Here is a 26,044-nt window from a genome sequence, read left to right as displayed (position 1 = left end):
CACCGCCACCCCGGAGTCCTCTGCCGACCGGGAGTCAACCTCGACCCTAGAGCCCCCACCGACCTGGAGACCACCGAGACCCCTGAGTCCCCCTGCTGACCTGGAGTCCACCAAGACCCCTGAGTCCACCGCTGACCTGGAGTCCACGGCTGACCTGGTCTCCGTTAGTGATGTAGAATCGACCACGGATGTGCATTTTGAGGACACACAAGCTTTCGAATTATCTACTGAGGTAGAATCAAACACTCATAGCCTTGAGGAAGCAACAACTAAAGCCATGGAAGATGTCACTGCTGCTCATTCAGAAGAGCCCATGACTAGAAGACTAGATGAGCCGAGCACCTCTGTGGGAAGCAACGAGTCCATTACAGTACTTTTTTAAAATGAAGCAGATCTTCCACTAGTTGTGAACATCACTCTTCTAACAAGAAGATTCTGAGCTCCTGAACAAGGCTTCCGTTCCATTATAGGAGACTGAAAGGACTAGTAAGACATAAGATGTACCAGCTGAGGATAAACAGTTGGGCTGTCTCTTTACCATGTCCCATCTCATAGGGGCTCAATAAATGTTTTTTGGAATTGAAAAAAAAAAAAAGAAATGCAGATTCTCCTCAGGCCCCGCCCCCGCCCCACTGAATCAGAACCTAGGGGGTGCGCAGGGGGCAGGGGTCCCAATACTCTGCTTTCATAAGCCCGCCTGGTGATTCTGACGCACATTCAGGTTCGCAGATCACCAGCCTATAAGACCATGATATTCACATCCACATGACACTACAGCTAATAGTTTGTGCAGAAACAAATGCAGACATGCCCTCTTCTATTTTGTTTGGTGAGGGCCCCGGAGTCTTACGGACTCAGTGCCATGTGTGGCTCTCAGAACTGTTCCTTACAAGGAGATGGAAGGTGAGAGATGGGGGAAAGCCAGATACCTCCTGCCCTCCCCCCCCGCCCCCCCCCCCCAGGTCCTCTCTTCCTCCCCCAGAGGGTCTGCATCCTGTGTGTGTCAGGAAGTTTGTAAAATACGTTCAGAGAACTCAGCCACTCCAGAAAGAGTGAATAGCTCCTCCTTCGAGTAGCCCTAGCACCCGTAACTCCCTGACTTGTCACTGTGTGTTCCGTCTGTCCCCTTGATGAAATATGAGCTCTTTGAGGGCAAGAACCGTGTCTTAATCATCTCTGTGTCCCCAGCGCCTGGTACAGATGGTAGACACCTAATAAATGGGTGGCGAGTGAATGAGGTGTCAGCCCCAAATATCAGAGGGTGGTTTGTTCCAAGAGTGCTCAGGTGGTAGGTGGGCCCTCGCAGCCAATATATCTCTGGCCCTGGTGACAAGTAGGCAACGGGATCGCCCAAGGACCTGGGAAATGTTACCTGAGCCATGCTTCCTTCATCCATCGGCTCAGTTCAGTGCCACACAAGGCTGTGTGACAGTCTCTCAGGGTGGATCAGAACCACATTAAGAACCGCCTAGAAAAGTAAACTGCAAGTATCCATTTCTTTGCTCCGTCATAATTGTTTTCCCAGTTGCAGGTCAAGTTGAAATCAACTCTGTCTGTTGACGGTTTGAGTAGAATAACTTTTCTGTTTCATGAATCCTGAACAGTGGAGGACTGAATTCTGCTCTGGGCTTGTGGGAAAGGAACAAAGCACTCAGTGGGATAGATGGGAGCTGAGCGCAGCCTTAGCTGAAGAAGATTTGGCCCTATTCTGGGGTTTTCTGTGGCTTGTTGCTGCTTTCAGGTCTTTTCATGCTGGGTGGGTGCAGAAAGCCACGCTGCTCCCCAGCCTGCCCCCCCACCTAAGCTGGAAGCCATTCAGTTAGTTCACTCAGAAGAACCGGAATAAATATATATTTCTTCTTCCACATGTTAATTTATGGGACCTTCCTATTTCGTTCTCACTGCAGTGCATCTACCAGCTGCGGTCACATTCAACTTTATTGAAAAGCAGCAGGGAATTCATCCTCCGCTAGAAAACGTTGACAGTTAAGTTCAGGCTTTGAGGGGCAAGCTATCCCAGGTGAGTCGCTCTCTCTCTCTCTGAGAGTGTAGACAGTAGGTATTGGGCTATGGTGAGGGGCCCCCATAATGAGAGCAGGCACCCTCTAAGAGTTGAAGGAGGAGGAATCAGTGCAGAAGGGTCTGAGTTAAACCATGTGTAGAAAGGGTCCTGAGATCCGGTGATGAGTAGGGGATGGCCAGATGCCAGCCTTCGCAACTAGGGTGTGTCCCCTCAAGTCAAATGTTTGTTACAAAACTGCCTCCTAAGGGAATGGGGTAGAGAAATTAAGTGAAAAGATTTGCCTAGTTTTGAGGGGAGGGAGATTTTAGATATGGATTAAGTATCAATTTCAAGAGAAAAATGTACATTTAAATAGGGTTATTAAAAACCTAAGAATACTGGGGCAGGGGGTGGGGGCGGACCTACCGCCTATTTGTAGTGTATCATAGCCTGACTGAAGGAAGGTACAGATAAAGGAAGTGGTGTGCATAGCCTCTAGAAAGAGGGTGGTCAAAGAGTTGGTCAAGGTCTCCTGTGCAGGCCAAGAGAGGAGACACTATGACCCATAGACATGATGTTTTGATCTATAAGGAGGATCTGTTCCCATAATGGAGGGAAGTGCATTTGACTAAGATAGCTCTGTGACTCTGTCCATTAGAGCCTTTCACCTCCACCCTCTTTCTTGAACTCTGTGCTCCCCAGGCAACATTCAGTTAAGATGATAGCTTCTCAAAAAGGCTTTGCTACACATGGAGGCTGTGCCCCGTCACTTTTGTATTTCTCACCGCTGATCACATCTTCTACCTCTTGAGAGTCTGGGTAGCATGAGCCAGCCCTCCGACTGGCCCTCTCAGCACACACCACCAAAATCAAGGTCCTGGGTCAAAAAAGGAGATGAGTCTACTCTGGACATGGATCAGCCAACATCCCCGGTGACAAAGCTCTTGAATTCAACTTCAGGAGGGGGACATTTCTTCCCCATCTCTGTCTTCAGAGGACCAGTGTTAACGTTAAATAACAACCAGAGTCTCTTCTTTGTTTATGTCTCAGTAAGGTGAATTTTTAGGTTGTTTAAAGCACTCCTTTGAAGTGATTTTGCTCCCCAAATTTCTAATTTTCGTTCATTATACATTTGAAAAGGATTTCAAATTGCCTGGTGATAGAAAATGAAAACACGACAAGCTCTATACGCTCTGACCTTAAAAATGTCTGTAATATAGCATCAGAAAATATAACTAGAAATCATCTCAACATCACATTACAGATCTATGACTTAAAGGTAATTTCTGTCATTTGAATATGATGGTGAGCTGATGGCTGAATTGGATTCTTAAGATAAAAACAATTCATCCTGCATTAGGAGTTATTACTTTAATTGAATAATATCTAGATCATGCCAGTGGTGATAATGTTAATGTTATTATCCATTATCTTGGTGATGTTCACCCCACTGTTTCCAGAGAAAATATAGCCCATTAAATGGACGGAAGGATTAAAATAGAAAAAAAAAAGCCGCAAGCTTTTCATGGCTCATTATGCCAAGGTCAGAACAAAGAAATAGCTCTGACCTTGAAATAGGACAGAGGACCTGGCCTGGGCTAAATGTTTGAAAGAATTGCAAGAGAAGTCCTTTCAGCCATGGCAGAGTGCCATGAGCTTCCTCAACCATATCTTTATGAAAATTAACATTCACTCATTAATTCATTAATTCACTTACCCATTCATTCCTTCAACCAACTCATTCATTCATTCATTCAACCAACGTATTTTGTTTACCTTCGCAAAACCATGAGTGGTGTCAGACCATTAAGAAACAAAGATGATTTGGTCAAGGAGGGACAGTCAAGGCTTATGGAGAACATATTATATCTCTGACAACATAGTGGATGCTTCCAAACAATATCTAATTTATTCTTCACTAAAACCCATGGGGTAGGTAGAGTTACTATACCCATTTTATACCTGAAGAAACTGAGGGTCAGACTGGTAAAATGACTTGCCCAAGGCCTCACAGCTAGAAAGGAAAAGAATCTGAATTCAGGCCTAGGCCTGTCTTATTTTAAGGTCTAAGCTTGTTTTCACTACACATGGAATTTGGACTTAGGATATAAAGACATCTTTTAAAATATTATAATGCAGTGTGATAAATTATGCAAATGGCACAGAGTTATATGGAGCAGGACAACCGTGGTGGTGATAGCCAGATCCTCATTCTGGGTGGACACATTGCACTTCTGGGCAATGGGAAATGTCTTGGTGGCCTAATGTGTCGCGCAAAGCTCCTCTACATCCCTGCCCCATCACACAGCTCTCTTCCCACCTCCTCTCCAAAACCTGGTGTCCGTGTCCCTTTCCCATCCTCCCAAACAAAGGGCATTTGTTCTCCCATATGCCATATAACTCAAGGCAAGAGGAGGGGTGAGGCTCTATTTCATCTCTATCACCTCTTCTCCCCTCATCTCATAGAAAGAACCCCATGCTCCTTTGAGGCTTCTCACACCCGCCCACCCAGCCTCTGTCCTCCTGGTCACTGCCCCTTTCCAGCCTTCTGGTCACTCCCAGCCTTCACTGAAGATTTTGGCCCTGAGATCACTGTCTTCTCCAAACCAAATCAGCAGTTTTTACTGGGACTGGGACCACTTCCAGCTGTTATGGGTGCTGGAGTCATGTGGGCCCCAGAAGATATTTTGTCACCCTGTGAAGTAAGTCAGGAATTCAGAGGCAGATGATACAATAGGCTAAGTCCAAATCAGAGAAGTATGTCTGGTAAAGCTTTATGTAAGTACAAAAAATGTTTTCAAGCCACACCTTTCCCCAATATCACATTATACAGCCTGTTTCTCATGTAGGCCTTGTACCTAAATGAGAGTACCTATGCCTCCATCATAACCCAGATCCCGTCGAGCTGTGACAGGTGACAGAGGCCTTGTGTGAAGAGGCAGAGGACCTGTTTGGGAAATCTGTGACTTCATAGGCTGCACCTAATCGTCTTAATACCTTGAGACACATAACAAAGGTTCCATTGACCTGAACCATTTTCTGAACATTTTTAAAACTACAGATTCCTGTGCCCCACCCAGAGATTCTAGTTCAGTAGCTCCGAGGTGGGACCTGAACATGAATAGACTTAAAAGGTCTTCAGCTGATTCTGAAGCACAGCCAGTTTGGGGAGCACTGGTATTCTGCACCCACCCCCATGAATCCGGATGGTCCCTACATCTTGACACCAGGTGAGCGTAGTGAGTACCCCCTCCCTCATGTTCACCATCATGAAGCCTTGCACCTCCCACCCTCATCCCCAACCCCCTACCCTCCCTGTCTCCCCACTCCCAAAATGTAGTTCACTGGACACATTTTTCTCCCTCCTGCCTCTGTTCCTTGCCTCTCAAGAATTTCCAAAGCCAGGGGCGCCTGGGTGGCTCAGTTGGTTAAGCGACTGCCTTCGGCTCAGGTCATGATCCTGGAGTCCCGGGATCGAGTCCCACGTCGGGCTCCCTGCTCAGCGGGGAGTCTGCTTCTCCCTCTGACCCTCTTCCCTCTCATGCTCTCTATCTCTCATTCTCTCTCTCTCAAATAAATAAATAAAATCTTTAAAAAAAAAAAAAAGAATTTCCAAAGCCAGGTGCCCTGTGTAGGGGAGGAAAAGTAATTTTCCTCTACCCATTTAGGTTCTTGACTAAGACATTCCCACCCACCCCTATAATAAAAGAAAGATTAACAAGAGAAAAAATATTTAATTACATACATATGTATATGTCTATACATCTGGGAGTACCTCAAAAGGCAGCCAGGTAATTGAGGCTTGTATACCATCCTGAGCTAAGAGAAGGGATAAGAGTCTGGGGCTTCAAAGGGGAGGAAGGCAATCATAGGAAGGTGAGAAAAGGAAATACAGGATAAACAAAATTTGCCCTGCAATGCAGATAAGTCTCTCAGATGAAAATGCAATCTCTAGTAATAGCTCTCTTGCTGGGGCCCCCTCTCTAAATGTAATTTTCCCTTGCAAAAGGGTAACTTTTATACTATTTTCAGTGCTTCTCCAGTGTCTGCAGTTTCTCAAAATAATCTTTGTGCCAAAGAGGCATATTTTGGGAAGGCATAGTCTCTTACCCTTCACCTGCCACTGGACCTTATCCTGATGACAAAATGACCAAGTGACAAGAGTCAAACACAACAAGGAAAGGTCAGGGAGTCCAGCTCCCTCTGCACCGCTGCGGATCAGCAGTTAGTTACAAATGATGGGCTCTTTCATCTGGCTCCAGCCTGGCAAGGGATCTGGGGGCGAAGAATTCTGGGTTTCATTTTCCTTATTTCTCTGAGCTACTTCTGGCAGGAACATTATAAGCAAATCAAGTTTTGATCAGTCAAAGCCTATTTGAAATCGCTAGGAGCTGCCGCCCATTCATTCATTTATTAAACAAATGTTATTTATTATCTCCCAAATCCTGTGCTAGACCGTGGGAAAGAGGGAGATAGAGGTGAGTGAGACACAGTCCCCACCTTGAGGCACGCACAGCTGGGTGGGGGGGTGGAATATATGCCTGTAAAAGGGTAACTGCAGTTCAGTGAGGTGGATCCCATGACCAAGGTCAACATTGGGTACCTTGAATGCACAGAGGAAGGGCAGCTATACTAGGCCAAAGGCTTGAGCAGCATTCTAAAGGGCCAGGAGGTATTAGGTGGGTGAGAAAGGTCTAAGAGTCATCTTGGGGAGATGGTGGTTTATGCAAAGGTGTGGTAGCTTGAAAAAAGCATTTCTGGGCGCGTGGGTGGCTCTGTTGGTTAAGCGACTGCCTTTGGCTCAGGTCATGATCCTGGAGTCCCGGGATCGAGTCCCACATCGGGCTCCCTGCTCAGCGGGGAGTCTGCTTCTCCCTCTGGCTCTCTTCCCTCTCGTGCTCTCTATGTCTCATTCTCTCTCTCTCAAATAAATAAATAAAATTTAAAAAAAAAAAAAGCATTTCTGGTTCAAGAAACTTCAAGTAGTTCAGTAGGGAAGGAGGTATCCTAATGCTGATGCTTTGACATCAGAGGACACTGAGCTCAGGTTCTGGTTCCTTTGCTTATTAGCCACATGCAGGGGAGTGAATCCTTGGGTTTCTTTGAGCTTCATCCATAAACCCCACCTTATAGGAGTGGAGATGAGCTAAGGTAGTACCTAACACATAGACCACAGCCAGTACTTGGTGGTCGGTTTGGTGATGAAGATGAAGATGGTGGTGATGGAGATTGAGGATACTTGTGGGCGAGGAGATGTGAGGCTGGAAGAGGAGGCAGATCCAAAGCATGGACTTTGTGTTCCATGCTAAAAAATGTGGACATTATCCCTAAAGCCAAAGGAAGAATGTTAAGAAGAGAGTGAGCTGGTCCAATGTATGCTCTCGAAAGGTCCCCATGAGGGAATGGAGTGGGAGCAGGAGAGGCACCCTTGGAGGCAGGAAGGAGTTAGGAGGCCCAGGTACTCATATGACGGCAGGACAAGGGCCACGCGGTGGGGTGGCCTCTCAGAGCACCACCAACGAAGCTGTTGCCTGCGATTTCTCAGACTTCCAGGGCCAGCTCGGCTCCCTCACGGCAGGGTCTGACCACGTAGAGGAACAGAAAATCCAGGCTCCTATTATCACTGGAATTAGCTGCTTTTTTGACTCCACAAATGTCCCACTCAGGCACACTGAAGTATGCTTTTTTGGTTTAAAATGGAAAGGAATAACAGTGGCGAGCTGCAGGTGGTGGGATTACAGGTTGTCTCCATATTATTATTTTTGCTTATCTCAATTTTCTGAATGTTCTACAATGAACATATTTTTGTAATAAAAGAATCCATTATAAAAATGTTTTCTAAAAAAACAAAACTGCATGTAGTTTCAATCAAAACAGCAACTCTTTCCTTACTACCTGAGTAGGGAAATGCTCGATTGAATTACAAATGGGCGGGGGGGAATTGTTGAGAGGATCCAACTTCAAACTTTTAAGGTGTTTATTTTCTTCCTTTTGCTTTGAAAGAGTGTGCCAATGAAGCCAGACCAGAGACATGTGAAGAGCCTTGAGTTTGAAAAATAATAGTCGTTTTTATTGTGATTGCTTCAGGCACAGATTCTTTCCATGATTTTTACTTCAGGAAGCTTCAAGAACAGGAAAACTGCCCCATAGTTATTGGCTTATTGATATGCTCTTTTTAAGGAAAACAAACATCTACTCAAAGAGAAGTCCAAGTGATAATAGCATCTCAGCCTGGGTTGTAAAAATAAGGAATTGCAGATGGGCCCTGGGTGAAGTTTAGTGAAATTCAGTGGGAACTACAGACAGAGGTCTAAGAACTGAAATTTTTCGGCTCCGTGCTCCAAAACCTCGAATGGCCATGCCTAGGTCCCGTGTTCATGGAGTCACCTCAGATAGACATGTTATGCACCATTAGGCTTGTCTTGTAAGAGGTAGCATCTTGATTACAATCTTCAACTTGAGGTTTCTTAAAAAGGTAATTATAATAGTAATGAAAAGAGTTCACGTAGTTTGGTAGTACATCAAGTGTCTTAGCATGTAATCCTCACAAGAAGCCTATGAGTTAACTTGAGTCTCATTGTAGAGACGGAGACAAGGAGGCTCCAAGAAGCTGACCAATTGGCCTGAGGCCACGCAGCTAGACAGCAGAGAGACACGACTCAGATCAGCTCTGCAGACTCAGTGCTATTGCCTCCTCTCCTCCCTTCTAACGACCGGTCTTAGTTACCTCATTTTCACTAGACCCACTCATTCAAAGGGCAGGTAGGGTCCATAGGGATAGGATTAGTTCCTATTGCTGTTACAACAAATTCCCACACATTAAGTATCCTAAGATGAGGTCAATTTAATCTATTATTCTTGTAGAGATCAGAAATCTAAAATGAGTCTTATAGGGCTAACATCGAGGTGGGAGCCAAGCCGGTTCCTTCAGGAGGCCCCAGAAGGCTTTTTGCCTCTTCCAGAATGTCAGTGGCTGCCGGCATGCGGTGGCTTGTGGCCACATCAGTCCAGTCTCCGCTTCCATCCTTCCACTGCCTTCTTGTCTTCTGTCATCAAAACTGTGCCTCCTTCTTACAAGGACACTTCTATTTCAGGCCCCCTGAATAATCCAGGATAGCCCCCCTATCTCAAGATCCTTGATTTAATCACATCTTCGAAGTCCTTCTGGTCATAAGGTAACATGTGCAGGTTCCAGATTTTAGAACATGGATAGCTTGGGGCCGGGCGGGGGAGGGGGGCATTGTTCAACCTACCTTGAGAATATTTACCGAATGGTTCTTAAATGTGAAATTCTCTGAATTTAAATTTAGGTCCTCAGGTTTTTTTAGTTTTCTATTTTTAACCTTTCGATTTTGAGCACCTTGGGGCTTTCATGTTTGTTTACTTGCTTGCTTGTACTTTGAGGCAAATTTAACACTGACTCCCCGTGGGAAGCAACTTACCTAAAACTCCATCCTCCTGCTATCTTTCAAGGATGGATGCAGACAGCAGGCTTCTCCAGGGTTTGGAAAGGGCCTGGAGAAAGGTACATTCTCTCCTGTTAGGCCTCTCCCGCCTGCGGCCGTTTACTGAGCCCTTCCTATGTGTCAGGAACTCTGCAAGCATTCTGCATTCCTTTATAGCTCATTTCTATCTTGCAGCAAGCCAGGAAGGTAGTTCTCATTAGACCACTCTTCAGAATGAGAAAATCAAGGCTCAAATAATTAAGTAACGTGTCCAAAGCTGCACAGTTAAGCCACAGAGCCTCTAAAACCCAAGCTCTTCATACAGTGCTCTTGCAAAATTAGAACATTCCCAAAACCAAGTAATGTACGGATCTTTCTTAAAGGGCATATGTAAGCTCACACACCCCTAGGGTTGAGTCGTAATTATTTTCATTATCATATTATTTAAACGTGTGCAAAGATAACTGGATATTAACTCTTTATGCTTATAGCTCTCATATGACCTTAAAAGCAAAATAAGGGTAATCATGCTAACACAAACCACAAACCTTTTAAAATGCTAATTAGGAACATTGCTTGAACGTGGTGGGTGATGCTGTTTTGTTGAAACTGACTGCTCACAATCCAGATTTGAGGCTGGCCGCCAGGGTCCTTCAGCGTTGGCTGTGCCCGTACACCAGAGTGCCTTGGCCTAACTCACCTCTCCCGCCCACTGACGGCGCGCACATCATTTGGGCTTTACCCAGCGAGAATGTCATGGATGTGTTAACGCTGCCTCTCTTTTTCCACGAACTGTAGCAGCTGGGCTCTCTGGGCAGCAGCTGGAGTCCAGACTGGCATGCGTGAAGTTAGGGCCCCCGCTCCTGGGAACCGCACCTGGGGTGGTGGGGGGGTTGGGGAGGGGCGGCAGGCAGGAATGGGCAGAGGGAGAGGCTGAGCTGCGTTGCAGGCCCAAAGAAGGCCTCTGCCAACATCACATGAGGCGGTTTTATCCGCCAGTGCAATCCCTAAAAAGAACTGACAACCGAGGGGCGCCTGGGCGGCTCAGTCATTAAGCGTCGCCTTCGGCTCAGGTCATGATCCCGGGGTCCTGGGATCAAGCCCCACATCGGGCTCCCTGCTCCGCGGGAAGCCTGCTTCTCCCTCTCCCACTCCCCCTGCTTGTGTTCCCTCTCTTGCTGTGTCTCTCTCTGTCAAATAAATAAAATCTTAAAAAAAAAAAAAAAAACTGACAAGGGCCGCATTTTCTCAGCTTTCCCCGCAGCTGAGGAGGGACCGGGGCAGAGCATCATGGTCCACAGTAAAGTTGTACAGAACAGCAGTGGGATATAAACACAAACGCATCCTGGCTGCTGGAATTGCCCGGCAATGCTAGATTATACGACCCTCAAGTAAAGAGAATATTTGGGGAGAATAAAAACTTTGATTCACTGGACATTCGGTATATTTGATTAAGCACCTACTATGAGATGGGTGCTTTGCTAGATACCTTCTGGTGGGAAAGACACATAAGTGAACAAATAATCATGCAAATAATAATAATGCAACATGGTTGAGGCCACAGAAAAAGAGGATCCAGGGGTAACAAGAAGGCATCACCAGGGCAAGGAGGTAGGGGAATGGAAGATGTTGGGCAAAGGGTACAAAGTTATAGTTACATAGGATGAATAAGTCTAGGGATCTAATGTACGGCACCATGATTATAGTTTAAAATACTGTATTGGGGGCGCCTGGGTGGCTCTGTGGGTTAAGCATCCGACTCTCGATTTCGACTTAGGTCATGATCTCAGGGTCGTGGGATCGAGCCCCGTATCAGGCAACGTGCTCAGCATGGAGTCTGCTTGAGATTCTCTCCCTCTCCCTCTCCCTCTGCTCCTCCTCACACTGGTGCTCTCTCTCTTAAATAAATAAATCTTTAAAAAATAAAAATAAAATAAAATACTGTAATGTATACTAGAAATTTGCTAAGAGAGTAGATTTCTAGCGCTCTTACCACAAAAAACAAAAAGGCAACTATGGGAAGAGATGAGTATGTTTATTAGCTTGAGTGCAGTAACCATGTTACTATGAGTGGGTACACCTCATTTTATTGCACTTCACTTTACTGTGCTAACCAGATACTGCTTTTTTTTCCCTTTTTTTTTTTTCACAAATTGAGGGTTTGCAGCAACCCTGCATTGAGCAAATCTTTTGACGTCATTTTTCCAGTGACATTTGCTCACTTCGTGTCTCTGTGTCACATCTTGGTCATTTTTGCCAACTTTTTGGTCATTCTCTTTTTGGTAACTCTTTGGTAATTCTCTTCAAACTTTTTCACTACAATTACGTTTGTTATGGTGATCAGTGATCGTGACTCTCTGAAACTCAGATGACGGTTAGCATTTTTTGGCAGTAGAGTATTTTTTGATTATGCACATTGTTTTTTTTAGACATAATTCTGTTGCACCTTTACCAGACTTCAGGGTGGTGTGAATATAACTTATATGCACCAGGAAAGCACAAACTCCATTTTATTCCCCTTACTGTGATACTGGCTTTCTTGTGGTGGTCTGGAACTGAACCCACCAGATCTCCAAGGCGGGCCTGTATCTGTATGTCAAAATGGTGTTGTACACCTTGAATATATACCTTTCTACTCAAAAACATATTAGGCATTTCAAAGGAGGAGTTGCTTGAGGGGACAGGGATACGTGGCCATAAACGGACAATTACAGGGAAGGAAGGGGTGTGGAGACATGCGCGTGTAACTAAGTAACCACAGCTACCCGTTCATTACCATTCGCCTGGCCCTTCACTTAGGCCATCTCCCTCAATCCTCAAGTACTATGATTAGTCTACTAGAGGACATGCCCACAAGAGCGGGGACTTTATCGCCTTGTCCACTGCCCTATGCCCCGTGCCCAGCACAGTCTCTCACCCGTAAAGGGAGCTCAATAAATCTGTGTTTTACGCATGAGGAATCCGCCCAGAGAGGATGAGCGACTTCCCCAAACTTACACAGCATGTAAAGTGGCTGAGCCAAGATCTGAACTTCGGTCTGACTTATTCCACCACACTGCTCTTTAATTCCTGGTCCCCTATGCCACGGTCATAACTAGAAGCTGGGTTTCACAGCCAGGGAAACGTCCCTTACCAGGGGAAGCCTGGCAGAGGCCAGCCTTTACATTCCCGGGAGGGGCACCCCTTTAGCGTCAGCCACAAGGCACAACGTCTCCTGTTACCTCTGCAGTCTGTCCCCAAACCTCTGTGAGGACATGGGGGGGTGGTCCTCAGGAATGAGAAGGGTTAAGCTTTTACAGCTTACAGAAGCTGTTCCTTTGCATTTAAATAGCACAATTGAAGAAAGCAGCTTCTGGAATCTTATTTGATGTTAGCCTTCTGAGCACCTTAAGGCGCGCCTATTTCTCCACCATCCAGGTCATTTGGAGTTTCATTACTTAATAATTTGAAAGCTTTTTATGGAAATCAGTGGATGAAGGGAGCCAATGAAGTGAAATGTTATTATATTTAAGGACCCAGCAAAACAGGCTCACAGGACAGTACCTGAAGCTTCTACCTTGCTCTCTAATTCAATATAGGGTATTTTAGAGATCATCTCATTAGTGATATAGCTCTTTTAATAATGAACCCAAAGCAGTGTAAAAACACAGACATATATGCTTTTGTATCTTTTTTTACTTTGCTCTATGGTCTCTTTTTTTTTTTTTTTAGATTTTATTTTTTTATTTTAGAGAGAGAGTGTGCGTGGGCAGGGGAGAGGGAGAAAGAGTCTTAAGCAGACTCTGCGCTGAGCACAGGGCCGATGCGGGGCTCAATCTCACAACCCCGAGATCACAGCCTGAGCTGAAACCAAGAGTCAGCCGCTAAACTGCACCACCCAGGTGCTCCTGCTCTATGGTCTTTGAAGCCATCGTTAAAGGAGCTATTTCACAAATGAGATCATCTCTGAAGTATATTAAATTATAGAAAGCAGGGTACAGTTTGTGTACTCGTCTATTTGTATAGTAATCTTGCTACTATTGTGCAAAGAAATGGTAGGGGTAAAGAAAATGGGTGTGTGTGTGAGAGAGAGACAGAGACAGAGACAGAGACAGAGAGACAGAGAGCTAGGATTTCAACTATGTGACAAAAACATACAAATATAACAATGAATTGATAGGAGCTGCTAGGTAAGGATGGTGGAATTATGGATATTTCTTTTTGCATCTCTCACACACTCTCTTTTTCTAACATCCTATAATATGGTTACATTATTTGTTTTTTTTTTTAATTTCAAAGATCTTATTTTAGTAGGTGAGGTAATTTTCATCCTGACAGAGCTCCCACCTGGCCCTCCTCACTTGCATTAGCACCTGTATCTCAGAATACTTGAGTGGCAGGGCGCCTGGGTGGCTCAGTCGGTTAAGCATCAGCCTTCGGCTCAACTCATGTTCCCGGGTTCCTGGGATCAAGCCCCAGGTCAGGCTCCCTGCTCCACAGGAGTCTGCTTCTTCCTCTCCATCTGCCTCTCCCCCAGTTCATGCTCTCTCGCTCTCTCGCTCTCTCTGTCTCAAATAAATAAAATCTTAAAAAAAAAAAAAAGAATACTTGAGTGGCTTTGTCAGTGAACCTGTACTCACAGCCCCACCTCTGCGAGCCTGGCCCTCCCTCACACACCCTCCCCTGCTCTGCTGTCCCCAGAGAGCCCATTAAAGTGTGGCCCCCTGTAACTGCTCATCGTGCAGGGAAGGCAAGCTCCATGAGGCAGGGATTGGCATCGCTCTTGTTCTGGACTCTGTCTCCAGCCCCCACAGTGGAGCCTGGCAGGGGGTGCGGGCTCCCCCAGGATCTGCTGGGCCCCCGGCAATGCCCATAATCTCAGCCGTCAGTCGCCACGGCACCGCACCTTGCTCTTCCCTCCTCTTGCTCTGGCTGGAAGGCCACCCCTCCATCTCGGGTCTGGATCTGGCCTCTTCTCATCTTTTCAAGGACCCTACTCCTGCAAGTGCACCCTCTCTGTCTCCGGCAACATCCCTTTCTCTTTCTGCATTAGATTATACCCTTCCACATACGAACGTGCCGTAATGTCACTCATCTTTTAAAAGACTAATCTCACATGTCCTTCCTGCTATTGCCAATTTTCTCGACATCCCACACAGCAGACTCCTCCAAAGAGCGGTCTGGGCTTGCGCCCGCTCGTCTTGCCTGAACCCGCTTCGGGTGCATTTGCAGCAGTGGCCAGCGAGGCAGCCGTGGGGCGGCAGGGGACCGTGGGGGCGTCGGGGGATCATGGTGGCCTCGGAGAGCAAAGGGACAGCAGGGGGGCAGTGGGGACAGCACAGGAGCTTTGAAGAGGCCCTGAGGCAGGACCTAGTGCCCTCCTGTCTCCCCGGCGGTCCCGCGTTAGGCTCTTTGCCGTCCCCACCCTCTTCTCTGTCTCTGCCTCCTTCCCAGGTTCCCTGTCCTGTAACCTCAACTACCACCTACATGCTGATGCCTTTCAAATTTATATCTTCAGCCTGGACTCGTCCCTTGAACTCCAGCCTCATATATCCAACCGCTGACAAGACACCTCCCCTTGGAGTCATCCCTGACCCCTCTCTGTTTTACAGCCCTCATCCCCTGTCTCCCCAGCTCCCACGGCTCTCTCCTGGTCCGATGCCCCGTGCCTGCCCCCTGCCGACCCTCCCCCGTGCCCCACTAGCGCTTACTGTCCCGGAGCGTTCAGCAGAGCCCTCTGTGCATATCAATCAAGTCACGCTCTCCTGCTTGAGGACCCTTCGGCGACATCCCGGTCCCGCAGCACTCACAAGAAGTGCCCTTGGACCCCCGGGAGGGCCGCGCAGGCCAGAGGCTTCCTCTAGCTTGTCATTAATTAATCTTTTAATTAACTCACCCATTAATCCTCCCCTGCATACTTCCTCCAACCCAAGCCAATGCTGGGGGCACGGGGAGGACACAGTCCCCAGCCCTGCTCTCCGCTGGCTTCTGGGGCCAGACCTGGACTGGAGCTGTCCTCAGAGGAAGGAGGGGTGGGGGGTGGGGGAGGCAGGGAAGAGGGCCGAGGGGTGTCCAGTGCTATGCCGCGGAGGGCTGGGGCGCCGCCCTTACAGGCACCTGCCGCAGGACCTGGCTTAGGCTTCCTTGAGACTCCTGCCTGATCAAAAGCAGACGGCTTCTGCTGAGCGTGCCCTCTCCCGTGGGATGTCAGAGTCTCGCCTGGCCTGGCCCCTTTCCTACTTCTCTGCTCTGGCCCTGGCACTTAGTTCTTTTCTGATTGCTGGAGACAGGGTGGAAGGTGGGGAAGAGGGCCTGGGAAGGGCTGGTGGGATGGAGAGACAGACATGCCCCATCAACCTCCCCAGCTCCCTCTGCTCCCTGGGGCAGACTTTCATGAGCATTACAAAGGACAAAATGAAAAAGCCCGGAAAATGAGGTTAAACACAGGATTGACACTTCGGTCACCAAAGGACAAGCTAAATCGATGCCTGTGGCTAACAGAAGCACACAGAAGGAAGGCCCTATCTCTCAGGTCACCGGGTGATGCCCATCCTCAAAGCGCTCCACCTGCCAGAGTCAGATGCGTGTGGAGGGGTGGACCTGGGGGGCTCTGATGGGTCCTTCCCCTCCGGCTTCAGAAATGCCAAGCTGCTTTCACAAAACCGTCTCACGGGAAAATTGTTATCTATGGACACGATGCAATTTTCCCATCGGAATTACAGGCTATGTTTGAAAAGAACTAAAAAGAAATTGAATTTGAAATGCGTCTGTGCAACCACCTCATCTTCTTGTGGATCTGCTAACGGGCTTCACACACCTTCTCTGGCGTTGAAATAGCGGATCAGACGTGGCTTGTGACCGCGGCTGGGGCCCGGGGACGAGGCTTGCTAGGAGCCCTTCCACACGGCCCGCCCGCGTCGCTGGGCGCCCACCGGAGGCCGACTCAGAATTTGTGAGCTCTGACCACGGTTCCTAACGCGGCCCCTTGTCCTGGCCCGTCCCTCTCCGTCTGGGTCAGGCAGTTCCAGCAGAGCTATCTGCCGGCACTCTTCCCCACCCTGCCGGTGCCCGGGCCCGCCCGCTCCATGCAGAGATCTCGGAGCATCGCTTCACAAGGCTAGGCCGACGGAGTGCTGGTAGACCGAGCCTTGGAGGACACCGGCCCTTCCTGTTCACAGCCTCTCCTTCATCCACAAATATTGCTTGAGCACGGTCCTAAATACCGATAGTACGGCATGGAGCAAAACAGAGGAAAGCCCTTGTCCGCGGGGCCCCTATTCTAGGTCCCCTATGGAGAGATAGACCATAAAAAGTAAATAAGCAGGGGCGCCTGGGTGGCTCAGTCGGGTAAGTGTCCAATCTTCATTTCCGCTCAGGTCATGGTCTCAGGGTCGTGAGATCAAGCGCCATGTCCAGCTCTGCCCTGAGTGTGGACCCTGCTTAAGACTCTCTCGGGCACCTGGGTGGCCCAGTCGGTTAAGCGTCTGCCTTCGGCTCAGGTCATGATCCCAGGGTCCTGGGATTGAGCCCCGTGTCAGGCTCCCTGCTCAGCAGGGGGCCTGCTTCTCCCTCTCCCTCTGCCTGCCACTCCCCCTGCTTGTGCTCTCTCTCTCTCTGTCAAATAAATAAATAAAATCTTAAAAAAAAAAAAGACTCTCTCTCCCTCTCTCTCTGCCCCACCCCCTGCTCCCTGTTTGTGCACATGCTCTCTCTCAAAAAAAGGGGGGGGCGCCCAGGTGGCTCAGTTAGTTAAGCCTCCGACTCTTGGTTTCAGCTCAGGTCATGATCTCAGAGTCATGAGATGGAGCCCCATATCGGGCTCCATACTCATTGGGAGTCTGCTTAGGATTCTCTCCCTCTGCCCCTTCCCTTGCTCCCTCCCTCCCTCTTCTCTCTCTCTCTCTCAAAAAAAAAAATAAATCTTTTTTAAAAAGTAAAGAAGCCAAGTCGACAATATATCAGACAGTGACCAATGTGATGAAGAAAACACAATCAGATAAAGTGATGGGGATGTGCCAGGTTGAGGAGCCAGCAAGGGACTGCTATTTTTTTTTTAATTCCTTTTTTGAAAGAGAGGGGGTGAACTCACGCAAGTGGGGGGAGGGGGCTTGAGGGAGGGGGAAAGGAGCAGAGGGAGAGGGAGAACACCAAGCAGACTCCACGCCCAGTGTGGAGACCGACGCAGGGCTTGATCTCATGACCCTGAGATCACAACCTGAGCCAAAACCAAGGGTGGGTCACTTAACGAAATGAGTCACCCATGCGCCCCATGGGATTGCTAGTTTTAAGAGTGGGGACAAGGAAGACCCCAAGAGAAAGTGGCGTTTGAGCAAACACCTGGAGGAGGCAAGGGAATGAGGCTGTGATACCTGGAGGATGGCGTTCCTGGCACAGGAAACAGCAAGTGCTAAGTGTGCCTGGCGTGTCCGAGGAAACAGGAGATGTCCAGAATGGCCAAGACACACGGAGTGAGGGACAGAGCCCTGAGGGTTAGAGTTAGTGAAGTAACGAGGGGCAGCGTGGCTGCTGAATGGGCTAAGAGCTGGACACTGACCCTTGGCAGTGGTGAGGTCATTGGTGATCTTGACCAGAGCAGTATCAGAGGAGGGAGGCATCTCAGTTACTTCATCTGAAAAATGGGAACCATTTGCCTGCCTACCTCAAGAGTTCTGCACTGCAGACCTCAGGAGACCACGGGCAAGCCAGAGAGCACCACCAATATGAACCATCTGTTTTTATTTATAACCCAATAAACCCAGAGCTTGTCGAAATGAAGGGAAACTATGACGTTGGGCACAATTGATTTTAAAGATGCTTATAGCTCCATTATCACCTCATAATATGGCTCATTTCCTGCTGCTCATCACCAGGACACCCACCAAGGGATGAAAAGTTCCCTTCAGACATGGAAACCATCAGGGTTGATATTTTTTATGGGTAGTAAGTGGGAATTCTGGGAAAGGATAGAAGCAAATAATGGAGCCAAGCACCGTTCACCAGAGTCTTTACATAAGATGCCCTCACAAAGGGATCTGGGTGACCCTGTGTCTCAAAGCAAGGGTTCTTTGGGGAAAAGCATCAGCCGGGGCAGCCATGCTCTTGAAAAACGAACAAAATGGAAGAGGGACGAGAGCAAGATGGAGAGGAAGAACAGACAAAGTGAAAAGAGCAGGAGTTTTGGAGTCAAACGCATCTATGTTGGAACCGTAGTTCCTGGGTGGTCTTCACCAAGTCACGTGACTTCTCCGAACCTCCATTTCGTCATCTGCAAAATGAGATGATAGCTGTTCCCAGAGGTTTTCCTAAGAAACCAGCTGATGAGTGCAAGGAAATGCGCGATAGGGGTTGGGGGCTCTGTGTGAGTGTGTGGATGTGCATTTGATACCGTCGCACTCCCCCGCTTCAGGAGCAGTTCCTCTCCAGCTCAAGCACCCTGTGCCTCCCCTGCTCTGCATCAAAACCCGTTCTCAGGGCAGCGTTAACACTGCCAGTATCCTGAACATCGTCCGAGTGCGGCTGTAACATCCAGAACTCAGAGTAGGCTGGGACATGGCCTGGGGCCAGCAGAGGCGCAGGTGGGCAGGGGGCCCTGACCTTTCACAAGTGGCTGGCTCTCCTGCATCACAGCTCAGGCTCCCGGCTCCCTTCTGCCTGGCTTCACAGGGTGACCAGTGTGGTCTCCAGAGTCAGACTGAGGTTTGAACTCTAGCTCTGCCATTGGCCAACTGGGTAACTAATTTGGCCAAATAAATGTGTTTCTGAGGATTAAAAAGTGTACACCTACCTACCCTGCAAGTGTTTTGTAAGGACTAAATAAAGTGCTCTATGAAGGTAGTTGGCAAGATGCTTAGCACATCAAAACAATAGATCACTGTCGTTATTGTTGTTTCTATTTGCTTTGATCACTTTCCTCTCTGATCATGGACTGCACCCTTTTCTCTTCCTGCGGGGAGGAGGCAGGTTGTCCGGACTGACTCTCCGACTGTACGCCTAGGGCGGGACATGCTCAGTGCCACCAGCAGCAAAGGGAGCCTTAGGATGAGCAATGAGGCTGTGGTTCAGAACTGGGAGGTGCAGGTTCAGGCAGGCACAGGCACAGAGGGCAGAGAGGGGGTGAGGAACCAGGCAAGGAGGAGGTGACAGACCCTGGCCTTTCACTGTGGGCATGCCTGAGATGTCCAGAGCCCTCCAGCATTGACGCTCCAGGGTCAGTGTTGGGTGGGGTTGATTCTGACACCAGCCCCCACCCGATCCCTCAAACGCACATTCTTACTCTCAGCTCGCTCAGACTTGCTATCTCCTAATACCGGTGTGAGTTCCACCCCCAACCTGTCCCCGGCATGACCCTCCTTCCTCCAGATCTGACCTCAGCCTGTGGCCGGTTGGCGGCTGTGTGATTCCCAGTTGGTGTCGGGGCCTCTGAAGTTGGGGTACAGCGGTAACATCTTCAAAACAGTTTTACCGAAAGCAAAACAAAAGAACTCATCCCCATGAAGATGGACACTAGTGACCTGTGGTTTCTTTAGGGCTTTTTCTCTTAATTGGCATAGCTCTGGAAAAGTGCTAATGTCATACAGAAGAGGCATGAACTGTGAATACCCTGAAATACTTGGTTTGAAAAGAGTCCTATGGGAGATGTAGAAGGGCTCTAAGGATTCTTGAAAGATCCTTTCTGTGCCTTAGAGACTTGTTAAAACAGCTTTTCATTTAAGTCCAAAGTTTGGATTGCTTACTCTGACTTTAAGTCCTTCATTCTTCAGAATGGAAAATGCCCAGCCCGCCAGCGGCCCCATCTAAGGCTCACCCAGCTACATAAACCTCCATCATATGCTCCCTGAGACTCAGAGCTTGACTTTAAGTGAGGGTGTGTTCTCCCAAGGCTTTGTGGGTTTGGAGAAGCAACTGTGTGTTTCACAATCTGTACTCAAGCAGTGCAAATTGATTCTCATACCAGCTCGGCCTGAATGTAAATGAGAGTAAGAATAGTAGCTAATATATGCTTATTCGGGCACTGTATTAGCACATTCTATGGATTGTGTCATTTAGTCCCCAACAACCTCATATAGTAGAGACTCTTTCTTATTTTTGTTTTTAAGATGTATTTATTTCAGAGGGGGGGAGGGGCAGAGGGAGAAGGAAAGAGAGAATCTCAGCAGACTCCCCAGTGAATGCAGAACCCGACATGGCGCTCGATCTCACCACCCTGAGATCGCAACCTGAACCAAGAGTCAGATGATTAACCTACCACTTCACCCAGGTGCCCCAGGAGAGAGACTCTTTTTAAATCCCCATTTCACAGATGAGAAAGCTAAGAGAGGTCAAGAGACTTGCCAAAGGACACAGAGCTATCTATCTAATGGTGCAGGCTGGATTTGAACTCAGGTGTGATTCTATAGCTTATGCCCTCAAACACATTCCTGTCCCACCAGCTGGCTCAGTGAATACTAAAAAGTTTGGTAGTATTGACTGTGCCCAAAATTGTGGCAACATGGACACATATACATCTTGCGGGGGTGTAAATTGGTGCAGATTTTTGGAGCACGATTTGGTAGGTCCTACCAAAATGATAAATTTGCTTCATCTTTTAATCATTCCTGGCAGTCTATAACACAGGAAGCCTTGGATTTGTAAGCAAAGAAATACACATGCAAGTGTTCATCATAGCATCATGCGTGGAAATAAATATCCACCAATAACGCTGATAAAGTAAATTACAGAACATCCATGCTGTGGAATGCCACTATACATCGAAGGCTTTGCTTTTTCAACAATTTGCTGAGTATCCATCACACTGGATATGGCCATGAACAAGCAAGCCAGACACTCTCCAATCCTGCAGAAGTGAGGTTCTACCAAGAGAATTTTGATGCTTCAAAAATTTTTAGCTTTTTAAGTAAATTTTCCGTAATGCTCCTGCTTTCTTATTTGATTGGCTAACACAAATGATCCCAAACAAGTAAAAATAAGCTGTTGACCATGCAGGTGGCATGCAACCACTAGATGAGACAATTTACAGCAAGGAACTGTTCTAACGTCCACACACGTGGATCCACCATCCTTGGAGCTTCCATAGCTCTCAAAATTACAGGTAGAATTTCATCACCATAAATAAACACTAGCAGAGGGCCCAAACAACTTTTGTTGAGTTATATACTGCAAAAGTAAAATCAGCATGTCGTTAGTTGGGACTTGAAAACCAAGATGTAATTATAATGCAAGGTAAATCTGCAGGGCCAGCTAACTTGGTGGCCATCTTACTTCCACCCACGTTGATTTTACTTCTTAGTAAAATATTTCTTCAAGGGCAAAGGGATGGTCATCAGACAGTATCTCGTTAATTGGCTCTCCTATCTTGTATTTCTCTTTTATACATCTGGACTTGGTTTACCATAATTTGAAGAACTCCAACACTAAAAATCAACAAAAGGATTGCTTTGATGCAGGATCTACTGACATGGAAAGTTTCCCCTGATATGATATTAAGGAAGAATTTTTAAATCATGGTGCAGAATAAGATGTTCAGTATGATGCAGTTTTTGTGGGAAGAGCTCTGTCTAATGTACACACACACACACACACACACACACACACAGTTGCATATGCATAGTAAAAGGTCTGGAACGATACACACCACACTGTAACATTCTGGAGAAGGAGGCGGAAGGCAGGGTAGATGCCAGGGCGGAATATGCTCCACATTCACACTGTGTGCTTCTGTGATGCTAAATTTGTCTACAGTAAGCATGTACAATTCTGCTTATGCAATATTCTGTATATATAAAATCGAAGGAAAATAAAGTATGCCAGAGCTAGATGATGAAGGCCATGTAGGAGAACTCAGGAATGAAGACATTGTCATGGAAGTTGTGGGCAGCCGCTGAAGGGCTGAGGCAGGGAATGGAGAAGGTTGGGTCTGCAGCAGCGTGGAGGGTGCACTAGGGGTAGGAGGAAGGTGTGGAGGCCGTGGAAGGGCCCAGAGGACTTGCCGACCGAGAGCTTGGACTTGGACTTGGAGCCCGACCGCTGTGAGGAGTGGGAGATGGAGGAATGGGGGAGCCCTGGAGGAGGTGCGGGCTTCTGGGGTCAGAGGCAGGCTTCACACAGGATGTATGAGATGATACCTGGGCAACCAGGTCACGGGAGACCCAGCACTGGTGTTGTGTCTCACACGTGACTTCATGCTAGACAGCCTCTCTCAGCCATTCACCAGATATTTATTAGAAAAGAGTGAGGGATACGTTCCCAACCAATAAACAAGTCTCCCACGAGCCATGTAAACCACTCCGTTGGGACTGAGAAATGCTCTCCTTGCAGCCATGTGAATGTGGGGGTGTCTTTGCATCCAAAGATTCTTTCCTCTGACCAAAAGAGGGAACCGTCAGGGAAGCCTGAGCTCAAGAAGAGCTGTTGCCTCTGCTAGCTTGTCCCCCAAGACTGGCTGTGGGTGCCCAGGGCCACGATGGATCTGGCCGAGCCCCTGTCCTCTTTAAAGGCCCACCACCCAATGAGCTGCAGGTGAGGCGATCCAGGCCAGAAGCCTTTTCATAATCTTTGGGCCTGAGCCTGGGAACACCTCTGATCTCCTTCCAGTTTCCTCAGGGCTGTGGATTTTCTGGGCATGGTACCCACCAATTGAGAAGTTTACCGGTTCACCCTAAGTATGTTCTAGGCATTTATGCCAGGCATGGCTCTAAGGACTAGGGCAGAGCTCTACGCCAGCCAAGCAAGTCTCTGACCCCCTGGAAATCAGGGACCTGTTCAGGCGGCAACAAAGTTCTTGCTTCCTCAGCTGGTGACATTCTAGGTTTTTCTGGGCATAGTGGACAGTGGTGTCTGAGCACCGCTGGGCCCAGCCAGGGGAAGGGGAGATCCAGGACCAGCTAAATCCGCTCCAGGGAAGGTCCCTAGCCAAAGCCAAATCTGGGCCTCCTGTGGAAGTCTTAAGCCTTGAAAAGGTTATGATATTCCTCTGCCCCGATGTGTAATTGAAAATAAAAACCCAAACAAACTGCAAAGTTAAGCAAGATCAACAAAGTTCTGATTTTTGCCCCTTGGTGATGACTTAATGCTTCAAAATGCTAATTATCAAAATCTTTCTCAAAAAAAATCATTTTAAGTGCCTATGCCACACTCTGTCCAAAGCAAAATAGAGCAGAATAATATGAGTGGCATGAGCGGTTGGCCTCCTTGTCCAAGGGAGTCTGATCAGGCGTGTGGGTCTCAACAGCAGGAAGGGCTCCGGGAAGGACAATCCTCTGGAGCAGGTGTTGGCCACACTGCAGCCCCTCACGTAGCCATGGCCGGGACGCAGAGCTGGTGACCTGCCCTCCGGGCTGGCCACAATATAGAAGTCTGGCCAGCAGAAGCCGAGTCCAGGTCAGAGCTCTGGCTACAGTGGGGGAGGGGCGGACCGGGCTGGAAACCAAAGTGTGGCTCAGGGGGCCCCCCCACCCCCTGAGATTGCCGAGACTCTGGGGCTTCCCTACCCGGGGGCAGGCAGAGCCTCAGCAGCAGGTAAGGGAGTGGGAGTGGACGGTGTCACCATGTCAGCCCTCTTGTTCCCAGGAGCCTGGCTCTCCTGGCTAAATATCTCTCGTCCTTTTTTGCAGAGTGATGAGGTCCTCACCGTCATCAAAGCCAAAGCTCAGTGGCCAGCCTGGCAGCCTCTCAATGTGTAAGTACCAACCAGACGCTGGCCATGCCCAGCCCTGCCCTAGCCTTGTACTCAGAGCCACCCAGCTTCTGGCCACCACCTGCCAGTTATGTCAGTAAAGTCAGCGCTACCTCTCAGGGGGAAGGGCAGGTGCGGTGCGCTGCCCACGTGTGGGGTACCACACTTGCCCATATCTCCTCAGGGGAACAGGCTTGGTCTCTGTTTCCCCCAGTGGCTCTAATACAACAGAACCAGACACAATGAAAACCATTCTGTGTTCACTCATGTTCTCAGCACAGGCCGAACATGCCTGCACACACAGGGGTACTCACCCGAGGCCAAGTCTGGCTCACGGAAGGCGAGATCTACCCCAGTTTCCATTCTCCGTCCCCATCTCTTTTCTGTCTACTCTATCTCTTAAAGATTTCATCCTCCCTTGCATTTTGGTGACCAAGGGTGTGCTGATGGCCCTCTAAACTACCATTCCCCCAGGTAGCTGTGTTTGTATGTAGGTAAGTAGGCAGATATGTAGATAGGTAAGTAGATAGATCAGCCATCCATCGGTTTCTTGGACACCTCTCTGGAGAGGGTGTACATGGACCTGCAACCCATCACTGAGTCCTGTGGATTCTGCCACCTTCGTATCTCACAAATCAGTCTCCACCTGACCCTTCTCCCACCGTTAGCTCCGACCGCCATGTTTTCTCACCTGGACTGCTTCAACTCTTCCCTCTTCCATTACGCTGTCACTGGAATGATCTTGTAAGAATCCAAATCTGATTGTGTTCTGCTCTCCTTAGAATCCCACCCTGACCTCTCTTAGTCTCCAGGATCACTTTGTGAGGCCACCAGGAGCCGGACACACCCCAGCCCCTGCCTCCTTTTCCTCAGGACTCAGGTCTTGCTCCTCCCTACTCTGCACCTCGCTCCAGCCACACTGCATCCCACGCAGTTCCTTGAGCAGGCTCTGGTTTCCCTCATCCTCTAAGGATGCAAGATTTGGAGCAGAGTTCTCGCCAGCCACGTGAAAGTGGTTGATGACGAATGGCTCGGCCAGCTAGTCTCTGGAGTACCTATACCCACTAATGATGGTATTGAGGAAGACAGCAGCAACCCAGGCAATGCCGAGATTCTGCTCAGGAGGAGAAAAGGCAAATACCAAATGATAGGAGGGGAAGCACAGGGTGAGGTAGCAGGAGCGGAGGGGGGAGGCACTCTCACACATGAACACCTGGGAGCAGGAAGCTGGTGCCATGCCAGGCACCTGGTGCCCCCCTCCTTAACCATTTGGCAAATCAGTGGTCCATTCCCCACGATATGCCAGCCCTATACAGCCAGTCCCCACCCCCTGGATGCCCAGCGGGGGGGATGGGGTGGAGGGAGATGGACCAAAAACAGAGTTCTACCATTCCAGAGCTGCCCTTTGCACACGTTCAGGTGGCACCACATATACAGAATATATATAATATGACGTCATCATGGTAGCCGTGTACACTCCAAGGGGGTAAATGTTATGATGAGGATATCAGTAGTTCCAGAAGACCAGAGAAGGCTCACAACCCCGCCGAGGGTTGGGGAGAGGTCACGAGAGCCTTGTTTAGGAGACGTCCCAGGGCTGTCTGGAAGGATGCTCCTTGCCCCTGGAGAGGCCCAGATCTGGGTAGTACTGAGGCCTGCGGCCCTGCGTGGGGACCTGAGGAGAGAGAGAGGCCCACCCTTGGACAGCTGACCCAAGGCAGCCCAGCTGGTTGCATGGAGGCCTTGTCTAGCTTGCTGTGATCCCCTCTGAGGAAGCTGGGCCCAGAGTGGGTGAAAACCTGCCAAGCCCTGGAAGTGCCTTTCCCTCCAAGGAGAAACAACAGAGGCAGGCCCTGCTGCCCAGGCTGTCCCCTGGTAGGTGGGCATTTGTCTGTCCCAGGCCTGTCCCACCAAAAAACACTGATGTGAATTCACAGAGGCCCTGAG

At 48.6% G+C, this 26,044-nt stretch overlaps 1 protein-coding gene across 2 annotated transcripts in view; it reads left to right on the top strand.

Annotated features, from left to right (window-relative positions):
• SPON1 (spondin 1) overlaps positions 1-26,044 on the top strand; it is a 248,651-nt gene that overhangs the window by 196,239 nt on the left and 26,368 nt on the right. For both annotated transcript variants that reach the window (XM_025848450.2, XM_073882884.1), the window contains one exon: positions 24,036-24,100. In XM_025848450.2, coding sequence (XP_025704235.1) covers positions 24,036-24,100 — 65 coding nt within the window. The remainder of the gene's footprint in view (positions 1-24,035; positions 24,101-26,044) is intronic.

Source organism: Callorhinus ursinus, unplaced genomic scaffold, assembly GCF_003265705.2.
Source record: "Callorhinus ursinus isolate GAN/ISIS: 27379988/994484 unplaced genomic scaffold, GSC_fseal_2.0 scaffold49, whole genome shotgun sequence".
NCBI classification, from domain to species: domain Eukaryota; kingdom Metazoa; phylum Chordata; class Mammalia; order Carnivora; family Otariidae; genus Callorhinus; species Callorhinus ursinus.
This window is presented reverse-complemented; position numbering and strand designations above follow the sequence as displayed.